The 22210-nt window shown below is 51.8% G+C and overlaps 2 protein-coding genes across 4 annotated transcripts in view; one reads left to right on the top strand and one right to left on the bottom strand.

Annotated features, from left to right (window-relative positions):
• The window catches only part of ADAM10 (ADAM metallopeptidase domain 10), a 36096-nt gene extending 34310 nt beyond the window's left edge, over positions 1 to 1786 (bottom strand). For both annotated transcript variants that reach the window (XM_055002392.1, XM_055002393.1), the window contains exon 1: positions 1513 to 1786. In XM_055002392.1, the coding sequence (XP_054858367.1) occupies positions 1513 to 1570 (58 nt within the window). In that variant the 5' untranslated portion in view covers positions 1571 to 1786. The remainder of the gene's footprint in view (positions 1 to 1512) is intronic.
• A 4345-nt stretch (positions 1787 to 6131) lies between these two features.
• Positions 6132 to 21815, top strand: MINDY2 (MINDY lysine 48 deubiquitinase 2). 2 transcript variants are annotated; one of them, XM_055002490.1, is made up of 9 exons: positions 6132 to 6680; positions 8984 to 9041; positions 10162 to 10226; positions 11168 to 11326; positions 11524 to 11626; positions 12007 to 12149; positions 15335 to 15508; positions 15936 to 16121; positions 18405 to 21815. In XM_055002490.1, exons 1-9 carry the CDS (start codon positions 6177 to 6179, stop codon positions 18525 to 18527), a joined length of 1515 nt encoding a protein of 504 aa, XP_054858465.1. In that variant the 5' UTR covers positions 6132 to 6176; the 3' UTR covers positions 18528 to 21815. The 2 variants fall into 2 exon arrangements, with proteins under 2 accessions (XP_054858465.1, XP_054858464.1); XM_055002489.1 differs by having other exon boundaries at positions 18402 to 21815.
• Positions 21816 to 22210: the final 395 nt, after the last annotated feature.

Below are 22210 nucleotides of genomic sequence, written 5' to 3'. Positions count from 1 at the left end.
CACACACACACACACACGAGTCAAATCAACACCGCTGGGTGGAATGGAAGCCTGACAGAGACTGAAACCTTTAGCATTACTGCCAATGTTTTCAGAGAGCACAACCAATAAAAGCCCGAATACTCCCACAGTGCAATCTTAAACAGTCAACATTCTAAGCCCACTTCTCAATCACAGACACTTGTAACTCTGTTTAAGACCAAATTGTTAAAGAAGAACCTCAGACTCAATCTATTTAATGCTCCCAACCCATATATTTTTAAAAGAAAGCCTGGCTGAATTCAACTAGACGCTCTCAAGTGGGCGCAGGACTGCTATCGACTTGGCACATGCTCTTTGTTGGATGTACAGCATTCTTTGAAGAGCATCTCTAACTCCCAAAAGCTTTGGTAGGATCTTTGTAAAGGTATTGGGGAGCGGGGTTGCCTTTACACACACACTCTCCAAGTGCCAGTATCTTAGCAGAAACCAGGCGTGTAACACAGGTTATATAAAAAAGGGCCGACGTCCCACCTGCTAACAAAATCTGTTTTTGAAACAAACACGTCATAACTATGAAATTAAAAAAATTAAAAGTAAGCTGCGCCGGGGGGTGATGAGCGTCACACTGAACCAGGCTCCTTCCCCCGGCCGAGAGGCGCAGCAGCGGCAGCTCCCGCGGGCTTATCTGCTCTTGCTTCACCCCTCCTCGGCTTCCAGGACCTCCGCCCTCCCGCACTTCCGGAGAGCAGGTCGCAGCCCAGCTCTGCTACTCAGCCAGGCGCACCCCGCCCGGCCCGCGAAGCCCGACGGCGGGGCCGCACCTCGCCGCCCGCCTCAACGCAAAGCGTTTCCACCCGGCCGGGAGGCGCCCCGGGGCCCGGAGGGAGGAAGGGCGGGCGGCGGCCACACCCTGGGGCATCGGGCGGGCGGGCGGGGGGGGGCAGCGCCAGGGTCGCCCCCGAGAGGGCAGCGGGGCTCCGGGGGCCGCGCAGCTGATGCTGGAGCCCCCCCCCCCCCCACACACGCACACCGGGGCAGGAGAAAGAGAGCGGGGAGTCCAGACTGAGGAAACGGGCGGCAGGCAGAGGCGCTGGCGCGGGGCACGGCCTCGGACCCGGAGACGGGCGCCGCGGCCCAGGACAGCGCCCGCCCTGCCGCCCCCCGGGGGGGGGCCCTTCTCGGCCCTGGCGGGGGGGGGGCGCCGCTCGGGAGAGCCAAACGGGCGCCCGCCCGGCCGCGCCTTCCAGGCCGGCTGCCCCGCCGGGGCCGCAGCCGTCGCCAGCCCCGCTGCCCTCCGCGGCTCCCGAGGGCTCCTGCCCCGCCGCCCACGCGGCCCGTCCTCGGGCGCCCCCCGCCCGGCTCCGTCCCCGGCGTGCGAGCGCGCCTCCGCGTGAGCGTGTGTGTGAGGGGGGGGGTCTCTGAGGCGCCGCCGGGCCCCCGCCTGGCCCTCCCCCGCCGGAGCCCCCCGACACCCCCGGCGGGAGGGGAAGGGAGAGGGGCCGCCCGCCCGCCCCGTCCCGCTCCGCTCACCTCCGGCCCCGGCGGCCCAGGCGCCCAGCAGCAGGAGGAGCCGCGCCAGCGCCACCATCTTCGCCCGGCCAGGCCCCGGCCCCGCCGCCTGCCCTACCCACAGCACATCCGCCCCGCAGCAGGGCGGGCGGGCGGCGCGGCGCTCCCTCGGGCGGCCCCTTCCGTCGGCCCTGCCCGCTGCCCGCCTGCCTGCCCGCCCTCGCCGCTTCGGCCGGCCGCCGCGTTCCCTCAGGGAGAGGCCGCTCCGCTCCGCTCCGCCGCCCGGCTCGCTCCCGCGCACGCACACGCGCGCGCCCCCCGCTCTTTCTTCCCACGGTGCGCGCGCGCGCCCGTCCCCCCTCCCTGGCGCCGGGCGGGGGCGGGGCCCCGACGCGCGGCCACGCCCCCGCCGCCTGCCCGCTAAGCCAACCCCGGCCGACCCTCGCCCCGGCCCCGCCTCCTCCTCTAGTCACGTGGCGCCGGGGTTGTTGTGACTCTCGGCCCGGTTCGCGCGTGCGCGGGAGCGCTGGCCGCCGGAGGGTGCCTGGCGGGTCAGCCGCGGGGCGAGGGAGCGGCTCTCGTGTCCTCCGGCTGCGCGCCGCGTGTTCTCCCGGAAGCAGGTGCCCTCCAGCTGGGGTGGCCCCCGTTGCAGGTGGGGCCCGGCCGTCTCCCGGAACTGGAGGGGTCTCCGACTCCAACTCGGCCGTGTTAGTCTGTAGTGGCAAAATAGCAAAAAGTCCAGTTGCACCTTTAAGACTAAGCAACGTTATTGAGGCATAAGTTTTCGAGAACCACCGCTCTCTTCGTCAGGTGCAGAACACCCTGCTGAAGTCATTCCCCCCTCCCGGATCCACCCCAAATCTCCAGGAGTTGGCAACCCTAGAGCACCACCGGGCTGTCGGCCAGGTGAGCGTGCCCAGCAGCGGAGGGCATTTGCAAATCCAGCGGGGGTCCACGGAGGCCAGTGCGCAACGCCGTGAGCTCTGAGCTGGGAACCGGGTTGACTCGGACGCCCGGGGACTGCCTCACAAGCGGGCAGGCTCCTATTGCAGTGCTCCGAAGCCCGCTTGGAAAGGCAGCTTCCGGACTGCACTGGGCTCTGCTTCACCGGCTCCCAGGAGAGGGCGTTTTGTTTGCAGGGAATGGCCCTTTCGGGGTCTAAATCTGCGAGAAACGAGTGAGGAAATGTCGCGGAATGAGTAAACGAGCCTCGGCGCACGCTGGGCGCTGTCCCCGCAGCTGCTGCGCTTCCGCCGCTCGGCATTGGCGAGATCCAAACAGCGTCTGGCGCCTCCTCCCCCCCCCCACCGGCATCGCCCTTCCCTCTGGGCCAGGTTCCCAAGCCTGCCGCTCCCGTCCAGCCCCGTGCGGAGTCCGGGCATCTCTTCCGGGACGTCCCTCGTCTCCTAGGAGCAGCCGCAGCAGAGCCGGCCTCGGCAGCCCTCAGGCCCAGAGCCCTGGGTGGGTGTTGTGGCACGAGCAGATACGGAGCTGGGATCCGAGGGCGAGGCTCTGTTGCCATGCCTGGACTCGGGCCTTTAGTTCACCGCTCCCAAATCGTGTCTGGCATCTTCCTTGTTTTATTTTTGGTAGTGAATTTAGGGTTTGTTTACTTCATGGAAACCCCGTCTTTCTATCCAGTGGAGTCTCAAAGTGGCTTTCATTCTTCTCTTCCATTTTATTCTCGCAACAATCCTGTGAAGTAGGCTGTGAGAGTATGCGACTGGCCCAAGTGCACCAGGCAAACTTCCAGGCCAGAGTGGGCCAGCACTCCAACATTGGCTCTGGCTAGTGAAATTCTCACGAGTAAAATTGTATTTACTGGAACAGATGAAAAATCAGATCGCAGGCTGTTCAGAGGCTTAGTGAGGGCAGCAGGCCAGACATTAGCCTTAGCCATACTTTACACAGTAAAGTATGTTCAACCATTGAACAGCAGCAGTCAGGAGGAAAGGGGGGCTCTTTCTTTTGGCACAAGACACCTTGAGCAGGAAGTTGGGATTTCAGCCGTAGCCACTCTAAAGGTCACCAGTCATGTACAGATTGCTGGTTTGCGGGCCCAGGAAGCCCAGCAGGGGCACAACAACATACGCCTGCCACACAGCAGATGTGCCTCATTGGGCCCTGTTGGGTGGCCGCTGGTTCTTTTAGAGCCATCTAGTTTGCTTTCTGCTGTCACAGGTTCCTGCGGGGCCCACAGTGGTTCCTAGATCTCCTCAGCACTAGATTTGGAGTGTGTGATTTGGGAGCTCTTTCAAAAGCCAGGTTTTTATGCCAAGAATTATGGACTATATACATGTTTGTTTGGTTTTCCAATAGAAGATTCTTTTGCAGCAAGTTACACAGCCTCAGTGGCTCAGAACAGAGCAACTTTCAGGCATGCTGTCAACAGAGAAGGGCCGCTGCTGGGAGAGAAGGGCCAGCATAGGAAGCAGCTGTTTCCAGGAAGCCTGAGTTCTGGTGCTTTTGTTCCAGCTCTGGAGCGACAAGCAGCCTCCCTTTTTTCCTCCTTGATCTTTTGTTATTGTTATATTGTCGAAGGCTTTTGTTATTGTTATTCCTCAATCTTCTACTACAGAGTAAGAGAAGCAAGCAAGATAAGCCCCCGTGGCAGAGGACCCTCGCTGGTTTGGACCGAGGTGCGTCCATCCAGTCCAGCACCCGTTTCCCACAAGTGGCTAGCCAGCTGCCCCTGGAGGAGAGGCAACAGAAAATCCAGGGCGGAGTTTATCACATGCAGAAAGAATAGCTGTATGGAAGGGTGGTGGTTCAGAAAAAGGCGGAAGAGCTGTGAGGCAGAATCAGGTGGGCTTGCCTCAGAGTGGACTGATCAGCCATAGGCCTCTCGGTAGCCTCCCAAGCAGGGCCCTTGCCTCAGATCCTTCAACTGGGGGCATGGGGCATGGGGAGGCCACCTCCTAGGAGCCGGGGACCTGAGCCACACTGGCCAGTGACTGGCTGGAGCGGTCTGGCCAGACAGTGTAGAAGGCCAGACACCGCTGAAGTTACAAGGAGGAGCCTGTGGCTGCTAGTGGGAAAAGGAAAAAGTTCCTGGTCTAGTTGTTTGACTGAGGAGAAGAGAGAGGGAAGCGGAGCAGGCTTCTAGGAGGTTCACTCACTAGCTTGAAGTGCAAGATTGGGGTCCAGTAGCACTTTCAAGACCAACTAGATTTCCAGGGCATGAGCTTTTGAGAGTCAGATGAAGGGAGCTTTGAGTCTCCAAAGCTCCTACCTTGGAAATCTAGTTGGTCCTTAAGGTGCTGCTGGACCCAAATCTTGCTCTTTTACTGCAGACCAACATGGTTACCCCCTGAAAGTAGCTGGAAGTACAGAATGTGGCGAAATTGCGTTTAATTGCAGACGAGCCCTGGCCGCCGGGATTGTCACTTCAAGGAAATTTATAAGAAGATGTAGCACCACTACTGTGCACAGTTAAAACCTTCTCAATAACGAGCCCTTTCTCATATTTCGGGTTCTGCAGATACTGGGCTTTTGTCACTGGAAAGCTCACCCCTGGAAATCTAGTTCATCTTTAAGGTGCCATTGAGTGCAAAGCCACATGGCTGCCCTCCTGCCCAACTGGCTGTTCACCTATAATGTGCAGCGCTTTCCCATGAAGAGCCCTGGACGATGGTGGTGGGGACAGGAGATGACATGATACAAGATGTGAATGTACAAAGCGACGGCACTGACTGTGCTTTGGGTGGCCCATTCCCATTCCCAGGCAGTCTGGAAGCGAGTGGTGGGATAGAAACCCCAGTCCCATTCTTAAGTTGGAAGGTGATAACACCCCTCTACCCAATCTGTCACACATTAATAGAACAGAAGGGTTCAAAAGGGAGGGGAGAACTGGGGCCCTTTCTTAAGGTTGCCATCTCCATCTTGAGAAATTCCTGGAGACTTTGGGGGTGGAGCCTGGAGAGGGTGGTTTGGGGGAAGTGGGGAGCCCAGTGGGCATGCGATGCCAAACAGTCCCCTCTAAGGGCAGAGATCAAGATGGGTAGCCGCGCTAGTCTGTCTGTAGCAGTAGAGAAGGGCAAGAGCCCAGCAGCACCTATAAGACTAACAAAATTAGTGATCAGGTAGGAGCTTTCGTGAGTCACAGCTCACTTCTCCAGCACTTTTCAACTACTTCCACTTCTGAATGTATCTGCCGAAGGGAGCTCTGACTCTCACAAGCTCACACCCTGGAAATCTATCAAGAGGAGTCGCCGTGTTGGTCTGTCTGTAGCAGCAGAGAAGAGCAAGAGCCCAGTGGCACCACAGAAGACTGACAGAATTGGTGGTCTGAGCCATCACTCAGGCACCCGAAGCAGTGAGCTGCGACTCACGGAAGCTCCTGCCCTACCACCGACTCTGCTAGTCTTCCTCTAAAACAGCCGTTTCCTCCTGGAGATCGGCCGTGATTCCGGGAGTCTGCAGCCCCCTCCTGGAGGATGGTAACCGCTCCCTCCCTCCGCCGCCCCGCCCAGCGCCGTGGACCAGGTGCGCGCCGCGGATTGGCCGTTGCGGGGCGCCTGGCCCGCCCCCCGCGCACGCGCGCTGCCCTCCCTCGCTCCCGGCCCGTGTGTGGCGGGCGGGGCGGCCTGCCTGTCATGGCGCCTGCGGGGCGGCGGGCGGAGCGGCGGCCCGGCCTGTGAGGGCGGCGGCCGAGAGGCGCCTCCTCCCTCCCTCCCTCCCGCGGCATGGCGAGCCCGGCGGCCTGTCCGGCAGCGCTGGCGGGGGCGGGCGGCGGCGGCGAGGGGCAGGCCGGGGCCGGGGCCGGGGCCGGGCGCGGCTCCCCTCAGGCGGGCGGGCGGCGGCGGCGGCGCCTCTCCTCCTCCTGCTCTTCCTCCTCCTCCTCCTCCTCCTCCTCGTCGCCTTCGCGCCCGGAGGCGGCCTCGGGGGGCGTCCTGGGGGCGTCGCTGGAGTCCTTCTCCCACCTGCCCTCCGGCGGGCCCAGCAGCTCCGAGGACCTCCCCAGCGACTCCGAGGCGGCGGCGGGGTCTGGGCCGGGCTCCGGGGCCGCCGCCGCCGCCTCGCCGTCGCCGGGCCCCGCGCCGGCCGCCAAGGAGCGCTTCCCCGGGCAGTCGGTCTACCACCTCAAGTGGGTGCGCTGGAAGGAGGCGAACACGCCCGTCGTCACGCAGAACGAGAACGGGCCCTGCCCGCTGCTGGCCATCATGAACGTCCTGCTGCTGGCCTGGAAGGTGAGCCCGGCTCGGCGGGCGGGCGGGCGGAGCCTCTTCCACGGGGTCGGGGAGCCGCCCTCAGCCCCCGCCCGCAGGCTATGGGGCCCCCTGGAGGGGCTGAGGGGCAGCCCCGGGTTTGTTCCAGGCTGTTGGCCTGCGGTAGAAGAGCAAGACCCAAGTCCAGCAGCAGCAGCTTCAAGGCCGCCGAAATTTCCGGGAGAAAAGAGCAAGAGTCCAGCAGCACCTAAAAGACGAACAGAATCTGTCAAGTTAGTCAGCCTTATGGGTGCTACTGGGCTCTTGCTCTTTGCTGCTGCTGCTGCTGCAGACAGACTAACAGGGCCACCCATCTTGATCGATTTCCAGGGTGCCAGCTTTCGAGAGTCAGAGTTCCCTTCTTCACAGAAGTGGAAGTATGCAGAGCTTTATCCAGACAGAAGGGTTTTTAAAGTAAGAGTTGTTCCAGGCAGGTAGCCGTGTTGGTCTGTAAGAGCAAGATCCAGGTTCAGGAGCACCTTCGAGGCCACCTAGATTTCCAGTGTGTGAGCTTCCAAGAGTCAAAGATCCTTTAGATACCTTTTAAGTATGTAGGGTTTTCCATTTCCGAATGGCTGACGAAGGGAGCTGTGATTCTCAGAAGCTCACGCCCTGGAAATCTAGGTGGTCTTGAAGGTGCTCTTCTTTTCGGTGTGTGGCTCTGGAAGGAAAAAGGACACGGATGGCTTGGGACTCAGCACAGAGCTCAGCATAGACAGCTCTATGCTGTGTGCTGTTCCAAGCTTTCAATGCACGAAGTTTTCTAACTGCAGAAGGCATGGACCGTTGCAGTCTTGTCTTGTGAAACAGCACTTCTGTCGGTTGGCTTAGGACTACATTGCATCATGTTGTTTTAGAGGCAGATATGAGGTGCATCACAAATGTAAACAGTTAACACAAGCAGCAAGTGCCTTGTTGGGAAGGAGGGATTGACTGCAGCTTCCTGTTGAGGTGGCAGATGCAGGCTTGCCCATCCTACTCTGTGAAATGGCCTTTTTATGTAGTTCCTGTCTAATTACAAGGTGCTGTGCAGAGGGAGGGAGGCACGTGGACGAACTCTTCCAGCACATTGCTAAAAAAGTGTGATGTGACCCATCTTGGAAGGTGAATGATTTGCAAAAGGAGTTGTGTGGTAAATGCATGCACAGTTTCTTGCACACAAGTAATGCTGACTTCCCGATAGGCCGCTTGCCAGAAGCTTGACATGCCACTCTGTTGAACACCTTTATGGCAACCAGCTTCTGCAGTGTGAAAGTTTCCATGGAAGAGAGAGCTGCTTTGGGAACGCTGTGCTGCCCAAAACACTTTATTTCTGAGTGTTCCTTTGCTCTGTTTCTTGGCTGCGTTATTTGGTGCTGTCAGTGTAGTTCTGAGCTACTGCTGTTCAGCAGTTTAAAAAAAAAATATCCATGGATCTTATCCCCTTCCCCGTATCTTCCATAGGCTTCTTACCAAGGGTCCTTTACCACGAAGGGGGCCAGTGCAGTGCAGTCCTTGCCGAGACGCATTCTTTGCGTCCTTCTGTGATGCTCATAGGAGTCACTCAGTGACAAGGAAGTAGGTGCCTTGCTCTGTCCTGGGCAAGTTTTCCTCGATTTTGCTGATCTTGACATAGATGTCAGGGCATTGTGACTAGCTTTGTGTCATGCTTGGATGCTGCTTGACAGAGAGTAAAAAAAAATTGGTTCAGTTGCCTTTTCTGGATCAGAGAAGCCCGTGTAACAGGTTTGTTCTTTCTTTAAAAAGTGTTAACGTGCCATGCATTTGCAGTATGCTTAGCATAGTATGCTAATACGTTCTGCTTTAAAGCACTGTTGCTTCTGAGGATGTTTTCAGTGCAGTCCTAAGCAGAGTTTACACCCTTTAAAGCCCACTGACTTCAATGGACTTAAAAGGTATAGCTCTGTTTAGGACTGCACTATTAGAAATTCTGGTTTGGAGGCCAGTTTATCAGTGTGCAGTATGATGATCACATCTCAAGTAACCCTGGCAACCGAAATCCACAAAAGACAAGAAGAAGCCATTGGGACAGGTGGCTTTTACTTTGATTTACTTTGAGATTTCACGAATGGAAGAATTTGGAAGGAGCCAATAAACATGTGCCTCTTATTTGAATCGGGGGGGGGCATGGCAACAGGTTTTTGTGGATTGCTGATAGTGATACTGATTTCTTTCAGCATATACTGTAAATATCTGTGATTCTTCTTTCACACATTCACATTACCTTGAAAATGTAGCACATGAAACTTTCGTCCACTTTGTAAACTCTGATTTTTCTTTCCCAGGTGAAGCTGCCACCAATGATGGAAATCATAACCGCTGAACAGTTGATGGAATACTTAGGTGAATAATGACAGCGCTGCATGTGATCTGTGTTCAGAATGAATTGTCACAAAAGGATGGTGTGTCTTGGCCAAGCTTTGGTGTAGTATATTTTCTAGAATGAAATAGGGTAGCATGTTCAGGAACTGTTAAAATGGGAAGGACATGGAAAGAACCAAAATGAGAGAGGGTAAATTCAAAATAAGGTGGGAGTCAACCTGTGTGCACCCGTGAAAGAAGAGGGTTAGGTTTGTCTGCTGCATTCATGTGCGCTTAACTAATACGTGGGCTTCTGAGCCATGGACCTTGCTACCTGTCACCTTCTGATTTTGCAGGGAGGAAGTGATGTCCTGGGCTCTAAATTGGCAGTAGGAATGATGCTGCACCCTCCTCCTCCTCAGATTTAATTTGCTGTAGTGGATGTAAATGGCAAAGTCTGCTCAAGATGGCTTCTCTGCTGTGCAGGCCAAGCAGATAAGGTTTAGGGGGAATGGCTGCTTTTGCTAAGGTGGGCACGTATAGAAGAGTGGGCAGGCGCCTGGGGCAGCGCCCCTGCAGGACCCCGTCCCTGGGGTGCTAAACTGCTCTCTCAGCACTTCTTAGACGTTGGGCTCTAGAACAAATTAGGGGACACTCTGCCCTCCAGCCTGTACAACATCCGTCAGTTGGTGCAGGAAGAATAATTTGCCATTGGGTTTTATAAATTGAACCTGGTTTTATTACGCTACCTGTTTTTATATTGTGATGTAATCCGCTCTGAGCTTGCTCTGCAGAGAGAGCAGAATATAAATAAATAAGAAGCAGGGATTATTTGGAAGTGTTGATACACTGAATAATTTCTCAGTTAGGATGCACCCTTTGATGGTCCTTACCACAGATGAAGCGCAGTATGTCAGGAAGACGAGTAACTCCTTAACATGCCGGCTTCTCCCACTTGAAGTGCTAATATTGGGTTACTTGGCACCTCTGATGCTTGGTAAGGCAAGGCAGCGCCTTACTTCTGGAGTGATGGCGAGCAGCACAGTTGCTTAACTCTTGGTATCTGCTCAGATCTAAATTTTCCCAGAAATCTAACGTTGCTTATAACAGCGGTCTCTGAATCGGAGAGCTGCAGCTTTCAAATGGGTCTGCTCTCTTTCAGGAGATTATATCCTTGATGCAAAACCAAAAGAGATTTCTGAAATACAGCGTCTAAACTATGAGCAGGTAATAAGCTTTTCTAAACAGTAGAATTTTCTAGTTGTGAATTAAAATCATCACGTTTTATTCATACTGTGAAATTGCCAATTAGGAGTTCCATGGAGTCTTGTTCATGGTGATCTTCATTGGGGAGAAACACCTCTGGAGTGGGGGGTTGCAGAACGGACATTGGCAACCATCCAGGAGGGGAAGCAGACAAGCTCAGCCTTCCTGCAGCTGGTCAGATCCAGCACTTCGTCTGCAATTAAATTAAGGGCCTTTGGCTAGGACAGCTTGCTTTATTCTGATTTTCTACATAATTTTATTTTCATGAGTTTCTTAAACAAGTTGATTTGAGGCCTAAGCTTTCGAGAACCACAGCTCTCTTCATCAGATGCAGAGCACTGTGGTTCTCAAAAGCTTAGGCCTCAATAAAGTTGGTTAGTCTTAAAGGTGATACTGGACTTTTTGCTATTTTACAACTACAGACTAACACAGCTAACAAGTTGTTCATCTTTAAATTTAACAGGGAAGGGTTAAACCCTCCAGTAAAATACCATTAGTAAGTCTGGATCTCAGAAAGAGTCCCTTTGTTCTGGACAACAGCCAGTCTTGGTGTTTGTCAGCACATCTCAGTGCATTAGGATGAGACTGGATTTCTTCTGGAAGATGCTTGGAAGTTCTTGAGAATTACCAAGAAATGTTAGAAATTATGGTTGCTAGAATTGGTTTAGACACCTACTAGTGTAGCTTGGTTAATATTGACCTATAAGAAATAGAGCAGATAATCTAATCTGGTGGTGAAACTTTTATTTGTGAACGTCAGAATGCCCTGGGACTTTCCGTGTCCTCCTACCATTTCATGGACTCAACATCCAGTGCTTCTCATGTTTTAACTGTGAATAAAAATTTAGGCGCTTACTATTGCGCGTTGCCCAATGCAAACACCAAAGCATTTTTTTTGACAGAATATGAGTGACGCAATGGCAATCTTGCATAAGCTCCAGACCGGTCTGGATGTAAATGTGAAGTTCACTGGTGTGCGGGTCTTTGAATACACACCTGAGTGCATCGTGTTTGACCTCCTCGATATTCCGCTGTACCATGGGTGGCTAGTGGACCCTCAGGTAAGCAAGCATGATGTGCTGACCGTGTTCTTGTCTGTGCTCCATACTGGAAAAGCTGTTGTGTGTGTGTCCAGTCGCATACTGTCAGTGTACTTCTTTAGGAGCACGAGCTGTATATACTTTTCAAAAGTAGTGCTAGTATTAAATGTTCTTATAACAGATGCGGCATATCCATCAAAACTCTGCTCTTCTTTCAGATTGCTGACATTGTGAAAGCAGTTGGCAACTGCAGCTACAATCAGCTAGTGGAGAAAATAATATGTTGTAAGCAGTCGGACAACAGTGAGCTGGTTGACGAAGGTAGGTAAACAGCTTTTGTTAAAACGAGCACTGGTGCTGCTGAACATGATGAGAATATTTAGCAGATGGAGCTTGTGCGTCTGCCCCATGTAGAATTCCAAACTTATGTGGCTAGGAAGGGTTTGGGGTTTTTTAGTTTCCACTCTTTTAATGCTTTTCCTCTTAATTCATGCTCATTTGATTTGACAGGCCAAATCTCAAGTCCTTCATACATTGTTAATTTATCCCATTAGTTTTATTATAAAGCAGACTTCTCTTACTCTTATTGTCGTCTTTTCCCTGCTCTGGCTAACATGTGAACTTGAATGTCATCTAGTCAAACCAAACATGACCTCCCATCACGGCATTTTGTGTATACAGACAGTGTTTTGTCTTCACAGGTTCTGTTGCAGAGCAGTTTCTAAACAACACAGCCACTCAGTTGACCTACCACGGATTATGTGAGTTAACTTCCACAGTTCAAGAAGGAGAACTATGTGTGTTCTTTAGAAACAACCACTTTAGCACCATGACCAAACATAAGGTATCTGGCTATAAACAATTTTTGTCATGTCAGAATATGTTGGTTGATTTGATACACACGAGCCTGAGGCCTAATCCCAGTCTTGAATCAGAGGGAGAAGTCAGTGTCCCAGCACACCCAAGAAAGTGGTGTGGCTTCTTTGAGGTGGCCCTTTAACAGTTAAGTAACCGGGCAGGGCCCAGGAGGACCAGCTAACGATTCCCCTAAAGGTGCTGTCCTTCCTCTAACTTTAATTTTTTTTCCCTGAATGGATTTCTGTACATGCTGTGCACACACATTTCAGTGTTTTCTTTGGGCATAAAGGGTTTGGTATCTTGCTGATCTGTCTCATAAGAATTTTCTTTCAAAATGTATAGCCAATGAATTACATGATTACAGCTGAACATCAAGAAGACCAAAGTAATGACTGCTGAGGAATTACACAATTTTAAAGCAGACAATGAGGAAATTGAAATTGTTCAAGATTTTCTATTCCTTGGCTCAATCATCAACCAACAGGGAGACTGCAGTGAAGAAATCAGAAGAAGATTGAGACTCAGAAGAGCAGCTGTGAGGGAGCCAGAGAAGATCCTTCAAGATCAAGATCTCTCTCTGGGGACCAAGATCAAGATAATCCAAACGGTGGTATTCCCCACTACTATGTATGGACATGAAAGCTGGACAGTGAAGAAAGCTGACAGGAGGAAAATGGATTCCTTTGAAATGTAGTACTGGAGGAGAGTTTTGCGGATACCATGGATAGCCAAAAAGACAAATAAGTGGGCACTAGCACAAATCAAGCCTGAATTCTCCATCGAATCTTAACTGACAAAACTAAGGCTATCATACTTTGGTCACATCATGAGAAGACAAGATTCTCTGGAAAAGTCAATGCTAGGAAAAGTGGAAGGCAGTAGGAAAAGAGGAAGACCTAAAACAAGATGGCTCGACTCAATAATAGAAGCCATGTCTTCCAGTTTGCAGGATCTGAGCAAGTCTGTTAATGAGAGGACATTTTGGAGGTCTTTCCTTCATAGGGTCACCATAGATCGGCGGCGACTTGACAGCACGTCACACACACACACACAGCCAATGAATTATTTTGTTGATTATGTGGTCTGTTTGCAGCCGTGTCCTCTATTAGTTCCGTGTCTCTTGAACTTTTGTCAGATATGTGCAGAGGATTCTAGGTAAGAGATGCCCAGTGCTGCCGCTGCTTCCTGAGGGAGACCTGCCTGGCGCCGTCACTGCTGTCACCATTTAGGTGTCAAGGGCAAGATTTGGGCCCTTAAAGACCAACTATGAGCTTTCAACAGTCAAAGCTCTACCTTGGAAATCTCGCTGGTCTTTAAGGGGCTACTGGACTCAGATCTTGCTCTTCCACTGCAGATCCTCGTGGCTGCCTACCTGGAACTGTCTCCTCATGGTGTCACTCCTCCAAAGCATTTCAAACAAATGGATTTTCTTCCTGTCAGCTTTCTTCATTTTCTCACTTTTGCCTCCACATCTAATAACAAGGAATACCATATTATGAATCATCTTTGATCTCGGTTTTCACCTACCCTTCCTTACACTTAAGAATAGTTCCTTCACAGCTGTCCTTCAAGTCTCCTTCCGATTTCTTAGTTGCGGTCTCCCTTTTGGTTGAGGACTTCCTGTGTTACTGATACTGAATTTCTATTGCTATAAACTTGGTTCTATTATTTTGCTGGTGTAACATTAGTTTAATGCTTGTAAGAGAGGCTTTTGTAGTAAAAAGCTGAAATTTACCAAGATTTAAGAGTCTCCCACTTAGCTCTGTTTTGCTCAAAGGAGCTTACCTGGAGTTGCTGCAAATTGGCTGAGGTTTGACTATGGGTGGGCACCAAAAAAAATTCAGTAAATCTGAACTGGGAATACTGAACCAGAGAAAAAATTCCAGTAGTCTCTGAATACTGAATTGATTCTCTCATTTGGTTCGGTAACTTCGCAGAAATTCTGTAAAATGTGGCCATTTTTTCCTATGGGAAACTCAATCCAGGGGCTATCCGGTGAGGTCGAAGAGTCATTTTTCAACCAGACTTCACCACCATTTGCAGGATGCCTGCTCCTGACTGTCCTCTAAAGACCCCTAAGTTTCATAAAGATTGCCCCCCACCCCCAAAAATGGTGTTTCCAGTCACTCTCCATTATTCACTCTGGGGAAAACTTACCAGGGAGCTGGGGTGGCATTTATCAGGCAAACTCTACCAAATGTGCAGGGTACCCACTCCTAAAGGACACCCCCCCTCAAGTTTCAGAAAGATTAGAGCCCTGGGGGGGTTGGGGTGTAATTCTCTGGGCCTCCAAATAAGATGCCCCCAGCCACTCCATTTTTTCCTATAAGGAAAAAGGTCAAAACGGACTCCCACTGCAGAAACACAGTGAGGCCAGGCTGCCATGGCCAAAGCACACTCCCAAATCCAAACCAAGCTTATCCCAGAGAAAGCTCGACAGAACCAAACTGAAGCATGGGAATGGAATCCTCTAGAACCAAACTGAATCAAGGAGACCAACCTCACGCCAGAGAATCACACCCATTTCACCAAAACCAAACTGAAGCAAGGGACATTGTTGCAACTTAGCCCAACAGAAGTAAACTGAAGCAAGGGAATACCTTGTGCTTGTGGCTGGGTACTGCTGGATTCTGTTCTGTGGTGCTCCCCCACTGGCCGAACCCAGCGCCCAGCTGCTGTGAATGACACTGGTTCTGTTGGCACCTTCTTTGGGGACCCATACAACTGGCTCCCAGGGTCCAATCTTTATGAAACTTGGAGGGTCTTGAGAGGACAGTCAGGAATAGGCAGTCTGCAAATTTGGTTGAAAAATGACACCCCCCCCCTGCCCACCCTCCGAATTTTACTGAATTAATTTGATAAATCCAGAATACTGAATCTGATTCAGTATTTTGATTCGGAATAGATGGATTGCACTGAGTCAGCTAAAATCCAATATTTTAAACTGAGTTCCAAACTAAACCACACATCTGTGTCTCACAAAGTAAAGTGGTGCAGCTATGAAGCAGAGCTGCACTGGAGTGTTAACAGTCGTTTGCTATGATTTTAGAGCTGGACCCAAATCGCAGTCACTTAACTTCATAGCGCCAACTGGATCGGTTGGTAGCCAAGGGTTCCTCCCCCCCCCTCAAATTAATTCTCAGCTGTTTAAAAACATTTCTTTCCATGTAGGGTCAGCTTTACCTTTTGGTGACAGATCAGGGTTTCCTTACAGAAGAGAAAGTTGTTTGGGAAAGTTTACACAATGTGGACGGGGATGGAAATTTCTGTGACTCTGAATTCCACCTGCGACCTCCGTCGGATCCAGTGGCCGTGTACAGGGGGCAGCAGGATCAGATCGACCAGGTGAACCTTGGAATAATCTCCGGTGGCCTTGCTAGTTCCTGCGATATGTGAATAGATTTGAATTCCCACTTTGCCATGCAAGCTGGCCGGGTGCCCTGGGGCCGGGCACACCTTCTCAGCCTCCCCTACAAGGTGGTTGTACGGACAAAATAGAGGAAAAGAGAACAATGTAGGTCACTTTAGGTCCCCACTTGGGAGCAAGTCAGGTATAAATGAAGGTACATTTGTCAATAGCTGAATCCTGGTTTCACAAAAGCTGCTTCTGTGATCCAGTAGCCAGTAACTCATAACCTGGGCGGGGGCTGTGCTGCATGAGTGTGAACAGATTTCCCTTGCCAGCTTTCCTATGGATGCTGCTGAAATCCCCCCCCCCCACTGGTCCTTGTGGGAGAAGGGAGCACTCACTGACTGAAGATTTGCATCCTAGGACTACCTGATGGCACTGTCTTTGCAACAAGAGCAGCAAAGCCAAGACATTAATTGGGAGCAGTTCCCAGAAGGAATCAGTGACCTTGAACTGGCCAAGAAGCTCCAGGAAGAGGAGGACAGGCGGGCCTCTCAGTACTACCAAGAACAAGAGCAAGCGGCGGTCGCTGCAGCAGCTCAACTCCAGGTATGGCTGGTGGGCTCCTGGCAGCTCTGTGAAGTTGCCTTCTCCAGCCTGGGGCAAGTCTGTTTGCAGTTGGGTGCTTGTGTGGAGGTTGATCAGACTGTGCCTCTAAAGTTTGTTTGCTTGTTTTGGCATCTTGATGATGATAACCGTGTGCTTATACGCTACTTGTCTGGATAGATTAGTGCTACTCTCAAAAGCGGTTAATAGAGTCAGTGATATTTTTATTTATTTATTTATTTAATTTTGATTTATACCCTGCCCTCCCCACAGATGGGCTCAGGGCAACCAACAACATTAAAAAAATACATTAAAAGTCACAAAAACATAAAATCAATAATAATTTTTAAAAAGTCATTAAAATAGTCCAGGAGCAGGCTATTTAAACAAATATTCGGAGTCCGTATACAGGCATAGCAGATGGCCGAGGGCAGCCCCAGAAAAAGTGGTGGTCTTAGATGGAAGAAGGAGGACACTTGCTGGCACTCAGCCAAAGGCCCGGTGGAACATCTCCGTTTTACAGGCCCTGCAAAACTGTAACAGGTCCTGCAGGGCCCGGATCGCCAGCGGGAGAGCGTTCCACCAGGCCAGGGCCAGGGCAGAAAAAGCCCTGGCCCTGGTTGAGGCCAGATGGATGTCCTTTGGGCCGGGGACCACCAGGAGTTGCTCGTCTGCAGAGCACAATGCCCTGCAGGGGACATAATGGAAGAGGCGGCCCTGCAGTATGCAGGTCCCAGTCTGTGAAGGGCTTTAAACACCAAGGTTAACACCTTGAACCGGATCCGGAACTCCTCTGGGAGCCAGTGCAGCTGGCACAGCACAGGATGAATGTGCGCTCGGATTGGCGTTGCGGTAAGGACGCGTGCTGCTGCATTCTGGACCAGCTGTAACTTCCGGGTCAGGCCCAAGGGCAGCCCAGCACAGAGTGAGTTGCAGTAGTCTAGCCTGGAGGTGACTGTTGCATGGATTACTGTGGCCAGGTCCCAGGGCGAAAGATAGGGCACCAGTTGCCTGGCCTGTTGTTATCCCCACAATACAGCTGGGGAGCAGAGGCCCAGAGGAGCAGCTTACTCAAAGCCGCTTGCAGAGTTCGTGGCAGTAGAGGGAGTCGAACCAGCAGAGTGCTGGCTCGGAGCCCAGCTACTTAACCACTGTGCTAGAGCAGCTCTTGAGGCAATGCCATTCTTGCCACAAAGCTTGGGTGGGGGCCACAGCCTCTGTGGGCCCGTCTTCACTGTGAAAGTAAGTATGGGGCACAACAGGCATTGCTCAGCCAAGGCAGCAGGCCTAGTTCATAGGTGGGAGGAGAGCGGAAAATCTGGCTGGGCAGTGGGAGGAAGGTGGCCAAACATGGGCCAAGCCAACAGAGAGAGGTGCCAGGCCAGAGGGGCTGACTGGGGCAGGAAGGCTGAGGAAGCCAGGCATTGATGGTGTGGCTGAAGGAGAAGGCCATCTGCCATGGAGCCTGCCTCAGCCTTCAGGCACTGGCATTTGTAGGACTATCCTAGACTGCCTGCCACTGTCTGGCGTGGACAAGGGCCACTACTAGAAACTGCCCGTTCAGTCTCTACCTGTGCAGAGGCGTCTCTTGGAACCATCCCCCAAGATCAGTAGCAAGAGATGCTCTTTCTATTCTGGAAGAACCAAGTTATTCCCGTAGCCCAACTGATGAATTTTTGAGGAAGAAGCGGAACAGGGAATCCCCTCCATCCCTCCCTGAGGCCAAAGAGCACCTGTGCAAATGCACCACGCACTGACTTTTCAGTTTGAGTTTGGTTCATAAGCAGCATCTGCTCCTCTAGACGTCTGTTTAATTCGGAGAATTCTGGCTAGCCTGAAAAAGCCCCAGCAAGTCTCATGATTTCTTTGGTGAGGCCCACGAGATACTAGAGAGGACGTGCCCGATGAGTGGTGAGAGCGGTGGGGTAGAACTCTTTAAATAAGTAAATGAGCCTTAGCAGAAACGTCCAGGGAGCCCCCGTGTTCAGCGAGGATTGCATCCGCCACCTGTGCTGCTCTGCTTGTGGTTCCATATAAAATGAATGCCTTGGTTTGAAATACAAGAGTTTGCCAGCAGCACAGGTGTAAACGGAAGGCCTTCATGCTGGCGGCAGACTTCCGACAGGCCCCAGCGGAAGGACTTTAGGAGCGCGCAGTCATCAGCTGTGCATCCCTCATCACAAGTTCAGCCATTTGTTTGGCCAGGAGTGGCCAGTATCTGTAGCCGCTGTTACTGTTGCTAAGCAGGACAATTATTCAGCCAAGCCGTGTTCCCCTTCCTAGCAGGTGCAGGGAGCCGCCTCTCCAGCGATGGGAAGACAATCTGGGGGCAGTGAACGGAAGCGTAAAGAACCTCGGGAGAAGGAGAAAGAGAGAGAGAAAGAGAAGAACAGTTGTGCAATTCTATAACAGCAGGTGGATTTTGCCTGGACCCAGTCACAGATCCTCGGATCCGAAGGACGCCAAGCCCCACGTGCCGCCTGTGCCTGCCAGCCCTTGAAGGCCGTCGCCCGCACATTGTCTTTCCCTGGGAGTCGGATGTGGCTGTCTGTGCTTCTGAAGCACTGGAACAAAACTTAACTGCGCCTTTGTAGATGAGCCCCCCAGGTTTTGCAGTGCAGGGACATGAGCCATTCGCTAGCGACCTTTCCTTCGTCTCGGAGATTACAGGAGGCAGCAATGGGTTTCCACCGTGGGCTTCTGCGCGAGGCCTGCACATCAGCACAAAAGAACCAGCCACCGTTGAAGCCTCTGGGCACTGTGCAGTCTGTGGTCCGCTAATGTGCTCTCCTGGTGGGCTGGCGTCCCCCCTCAGCTGTCTTCAGCCCAGGCTTGTCTTGTGTTGGCGTATATGACGGAGAGTTAAGTGTCGTGAAGTGAAAGCAGCAAGAAAAACTGTGGCTCTTGGACCTTTGGGGGGGGGGGTGTCCAAACCCCACCAACTGTATCTGGCCTTTTCCGCTTGTACATAAGCAAGGCCAGAGCTGCTCCGTTATTTATTGACCTCTGCAGAGGAGAAGCTGGTATGCCTCAATCCCGTGTTACTTGCCTTTTCTCCAGAAGTACCTTGGATGAGTCACAGGAATTGAGGGGGGGGCGGTGCTTGTATGCCTTATTAAGTGTACTGTAGATAGATAATCTGTACCATACCTGTGCATCTCGAAAGCACACTTCCAGAGAGTGTGACAAACCACTACACTCTGGGGCTGTGAACCCAATGCTGTTTGGGGGGGATCCCATGGAGTTTTCTGGGACTTGACTTGCTTGTATATCCAAGATGACTCCTTAGGAAGATGCAGCTTGTGGCAGTAGAGTGGAATGAAACAAACAGGCAACATCCCACAGTATGTCTAGGCTTTAAGGGTGGAGTTTTGTCAAGAGGGAGGGTGTGTACGCACCAGCACACAAACACACACCAGTCCTCCTCAAGAGAGGCGAGGGCCTTGTTCAACCTGTTGGTCATTTTTGTATCTCAGGGTCTAGATACCCTACAAATTGCTGGGCTGCTCAGGATCTGTTCGGTACACAAGCCTTGAGCCCTGGCAAACAGTCTTGCTTCTTGGATGGCGGTGATGACGTGATGGTAATTGAAAAGCAATCATGTTAGGACAAATTCTTGCTGAAGCTAATTTACCCCTCTGGGAGCAGAGTCTGGCTAAAACAGCCAGTTTCTAATGACCCTATTTTGCTCCTCAGTCCTAAAGTTTTCTGGAATTAGGAGACGGGAAGGCTGTTCTCAGCAGAGGTACCTGCCCCAGACATTAATTTTCCTGATACGTTTAGTCAGACTGTGACTAAACCTGCCTTGTTTAAATTTAGAGGCATAAAAAAAACCTCCACTTGCCTTCGGACACTAGCCTGGAAAATAAAAACGTCTCTCAAATGTTTATCAAATGGGGAACAAACATAGCAGCTTTACTCGGAACAGAAACAATTTACTTTGTATCATGTTGAACTTTAAATATGTAAAGAGTATCTCTTAAACTTTTCCAATTATCATCTTCCTCATCCCCATTTCAGAAAAGCGCATTCCTCCCTTAATCTTTTTACACGTAAGCTAGCACGAAGCTGTTATCAAAACTTCCTGGTAGAACCACCATTACAAATGTGTGTTTGTATGTCAGTGGGAGCCCATGTGCCACTTCCAGCCTGCTTTTTAGATGTGCATTACTTGGCTGCCTGCAGCATGCAAGGTGAGTGTGGAAAGAACACAGTCAGGTTCCTTCTCGGCTAAGTGACCAAAAATGCTAGGGTAGTTTCAGTGCATCTGGTCTTTGGGGTTTCTAGAGCACCCCCAGTCTCAAGACAGAACCCCTTGTAGGACTGTTGCAGAACTCTTGGGTGTGGCTGGCAGGTATCGTGGTGCTCTGAGCACCACTTCAGACGCACAGGAAGGGCTACCTTGAAGTCAGAACAGGTGGAGTATGACCGGGCAACTGGTAATCCTGTGGCACCCACCTAGAAGCTCTTGAAGTGTGGGTAGGTGGGGCAGAGAGAATGGGTCCCAGCAGCCTGTAATGGTGCAGGAGGCTGCTGTTGTATAGGGCTGGAGCCAAAATCTCTTAACTCTTCCAGGGGGTTAGAGCCACTGCTGTGGGGTTCCTCCTTTTTCCTTTCCTATAGGACTCGAGCACATTTTGCTCTGGCGTAGATGTAGGCAACGTGGAAAAGTAACACAACTGCTGCCCCTTTTTAGGAATCTTGCTTCTCTCTGACATTTTGTTACACAATGAGGCCCAACGGTTTTTTTTTTGCACAAATGCATTACTTCTGTAAGACTTAATGATGTGCACGGGGGGGGGGGGGTGTTAAGATGCCAGAAGAGAGGCCTTGTTTCCCGAGGGCCCTTATCCCGCCCCCCTTATCAGCAGAAGCTCCCTTGCTGTGGCAACGTGACATGTACAGTCTGACAACTCAAGTAACTTTACCACTTAAGCAGCACTGCCAAATACTTTTTATAATTTTATAAAACAGCACTTATGCGTGTAAGATGTAGCTTTTTAAAAAAAACTTGACCTGCTAGCTGTCCTTGAGCACACACTTTAGCAGTCAAGCTTCTCGGTTGTGGTGGACGAACACCGGGCAGTGGCATGGATCCTTCCTCTCCTGCCAAGAGGGAAGGCGAGGCAGGAGCAGCCTTGCATGCAGTATTCAGGCACGCCCCCCAGCTGCCTGCAGTCTCTCTCCTCATCCTCTGGACCGGTGTCAGCCCTTCACTGCCACTTGCTTTCAGTCCGGCTGGCGGCGCAGGGCAGCTTTTGTGCAATCCAAGGGGGAGCCAGTTCAGGGGGGGTGTGATCCAGTGAGCCACAGACCTGGCTCCTGCAGAAATTTGTTCCTGTGGGTCAGTAGATCCTCAGACAGCAAGGGGGGGGCAGGCAAAGTAGGGGTCTGCCACGGGAAGGGAAATCATGGCCTCCTCATCCAAAGAGTCTTTGAGTGTTGAATAGTGGTTGGATACATACCAGCATTACTTCCTGGATTTCGTGTCTCTGCAGAGCCCAAATCGCAGATCAGCCACACGCTAGCTTTCTGTAGGCCAGGTACTTCTGCATGGGTTACACTGTGATCAGCAACTGGCTGTTTTTTGTTGATGTCTTGATATAAATGTTGCCATTCTCAAGTTTTCTGTTTTTTTATATTTATAATTTTTAACAGTTTCAAAGTGACCATGTAATAAAAAAACGATTCAACTTTTGATGACTCACTTGATTCATCAGCATAAAAGCAGCAAAGAGCGGTCTGGGTTGCTTCTGGGCTCTTTATAGGTCTGTCCCCCGACTTCCGCCAGCCATTTAAACACTAGATTGGTTCACCCCCCGTTCTCCCATTACACACACAGCTCACCAACTGGTGGGGGGAGGACTGCTTACTCACTGGTCAGAAGGAGTTAAGGAGTACTGAAGCATCCCTTGCCATTTGGTGAGCAAGGGTAGGAGTAAGCATCAACGTGCACAGCACGGCGAGTTGAACGCTTGCTTTCCGCTCACTCAGGCACAGGGGCTGGGGGTACCTAGACAGGTATCCTAGCAGAAGGTGAGGAGGCACTGAGGATGAAACAGTCAAGACTATCCACAGAGGAGGTTGTTGGA

This window comes from Eublepharis macularius, chromosome 18 (genome assembly GCF_028583425.1).
Source record: "Eublepharis macularius isolate TG4126 chromosome 18, MPM_Emac_v1.0, whole genome shotgun sequence".
Classification (NCBI taxonomy): domain Eukaryota; kingdom Metazoa; phylum Chordata; class Lepidosauria; order Squamata; family Eublepharidae; genus Eublepharis; species Eublepharis macularius.
The sequence above is the reverse complement of the archived record's forward strand: the minus strand, read 5'-3'. Positions and strand labels throughout refer to the sequence as shown.

What these genes read in the sequence shown, in the direction of transcription:
- MINDY2 (XM_055002489.1), top strand. Translation starts at nt 6,177, where the DNA reads ATGGCGAGCCCGGCGGCCTGTCCGGCAGCGCTGGCGGGGGCGGGCGGC. An exon ending in TCCTGCTGCTGGCCTGGAAG is followed by an intron (nt 6,681 to 8,983) that starts GTGAGCCCGGCT and finishes TTTCTTTCCCAG; the next exon opens with GTGAAGCTGCCACCAATGAT. An exon ending in CAGTGAGCTGGTTGACGAAG is followed by an intron (nt 11,627 to 12,006) that starts GTAGGTAAACAG and finishes TTGTCTTCACAG; the next exon opens with GTTCTGTTGCAGAGCAGTTT.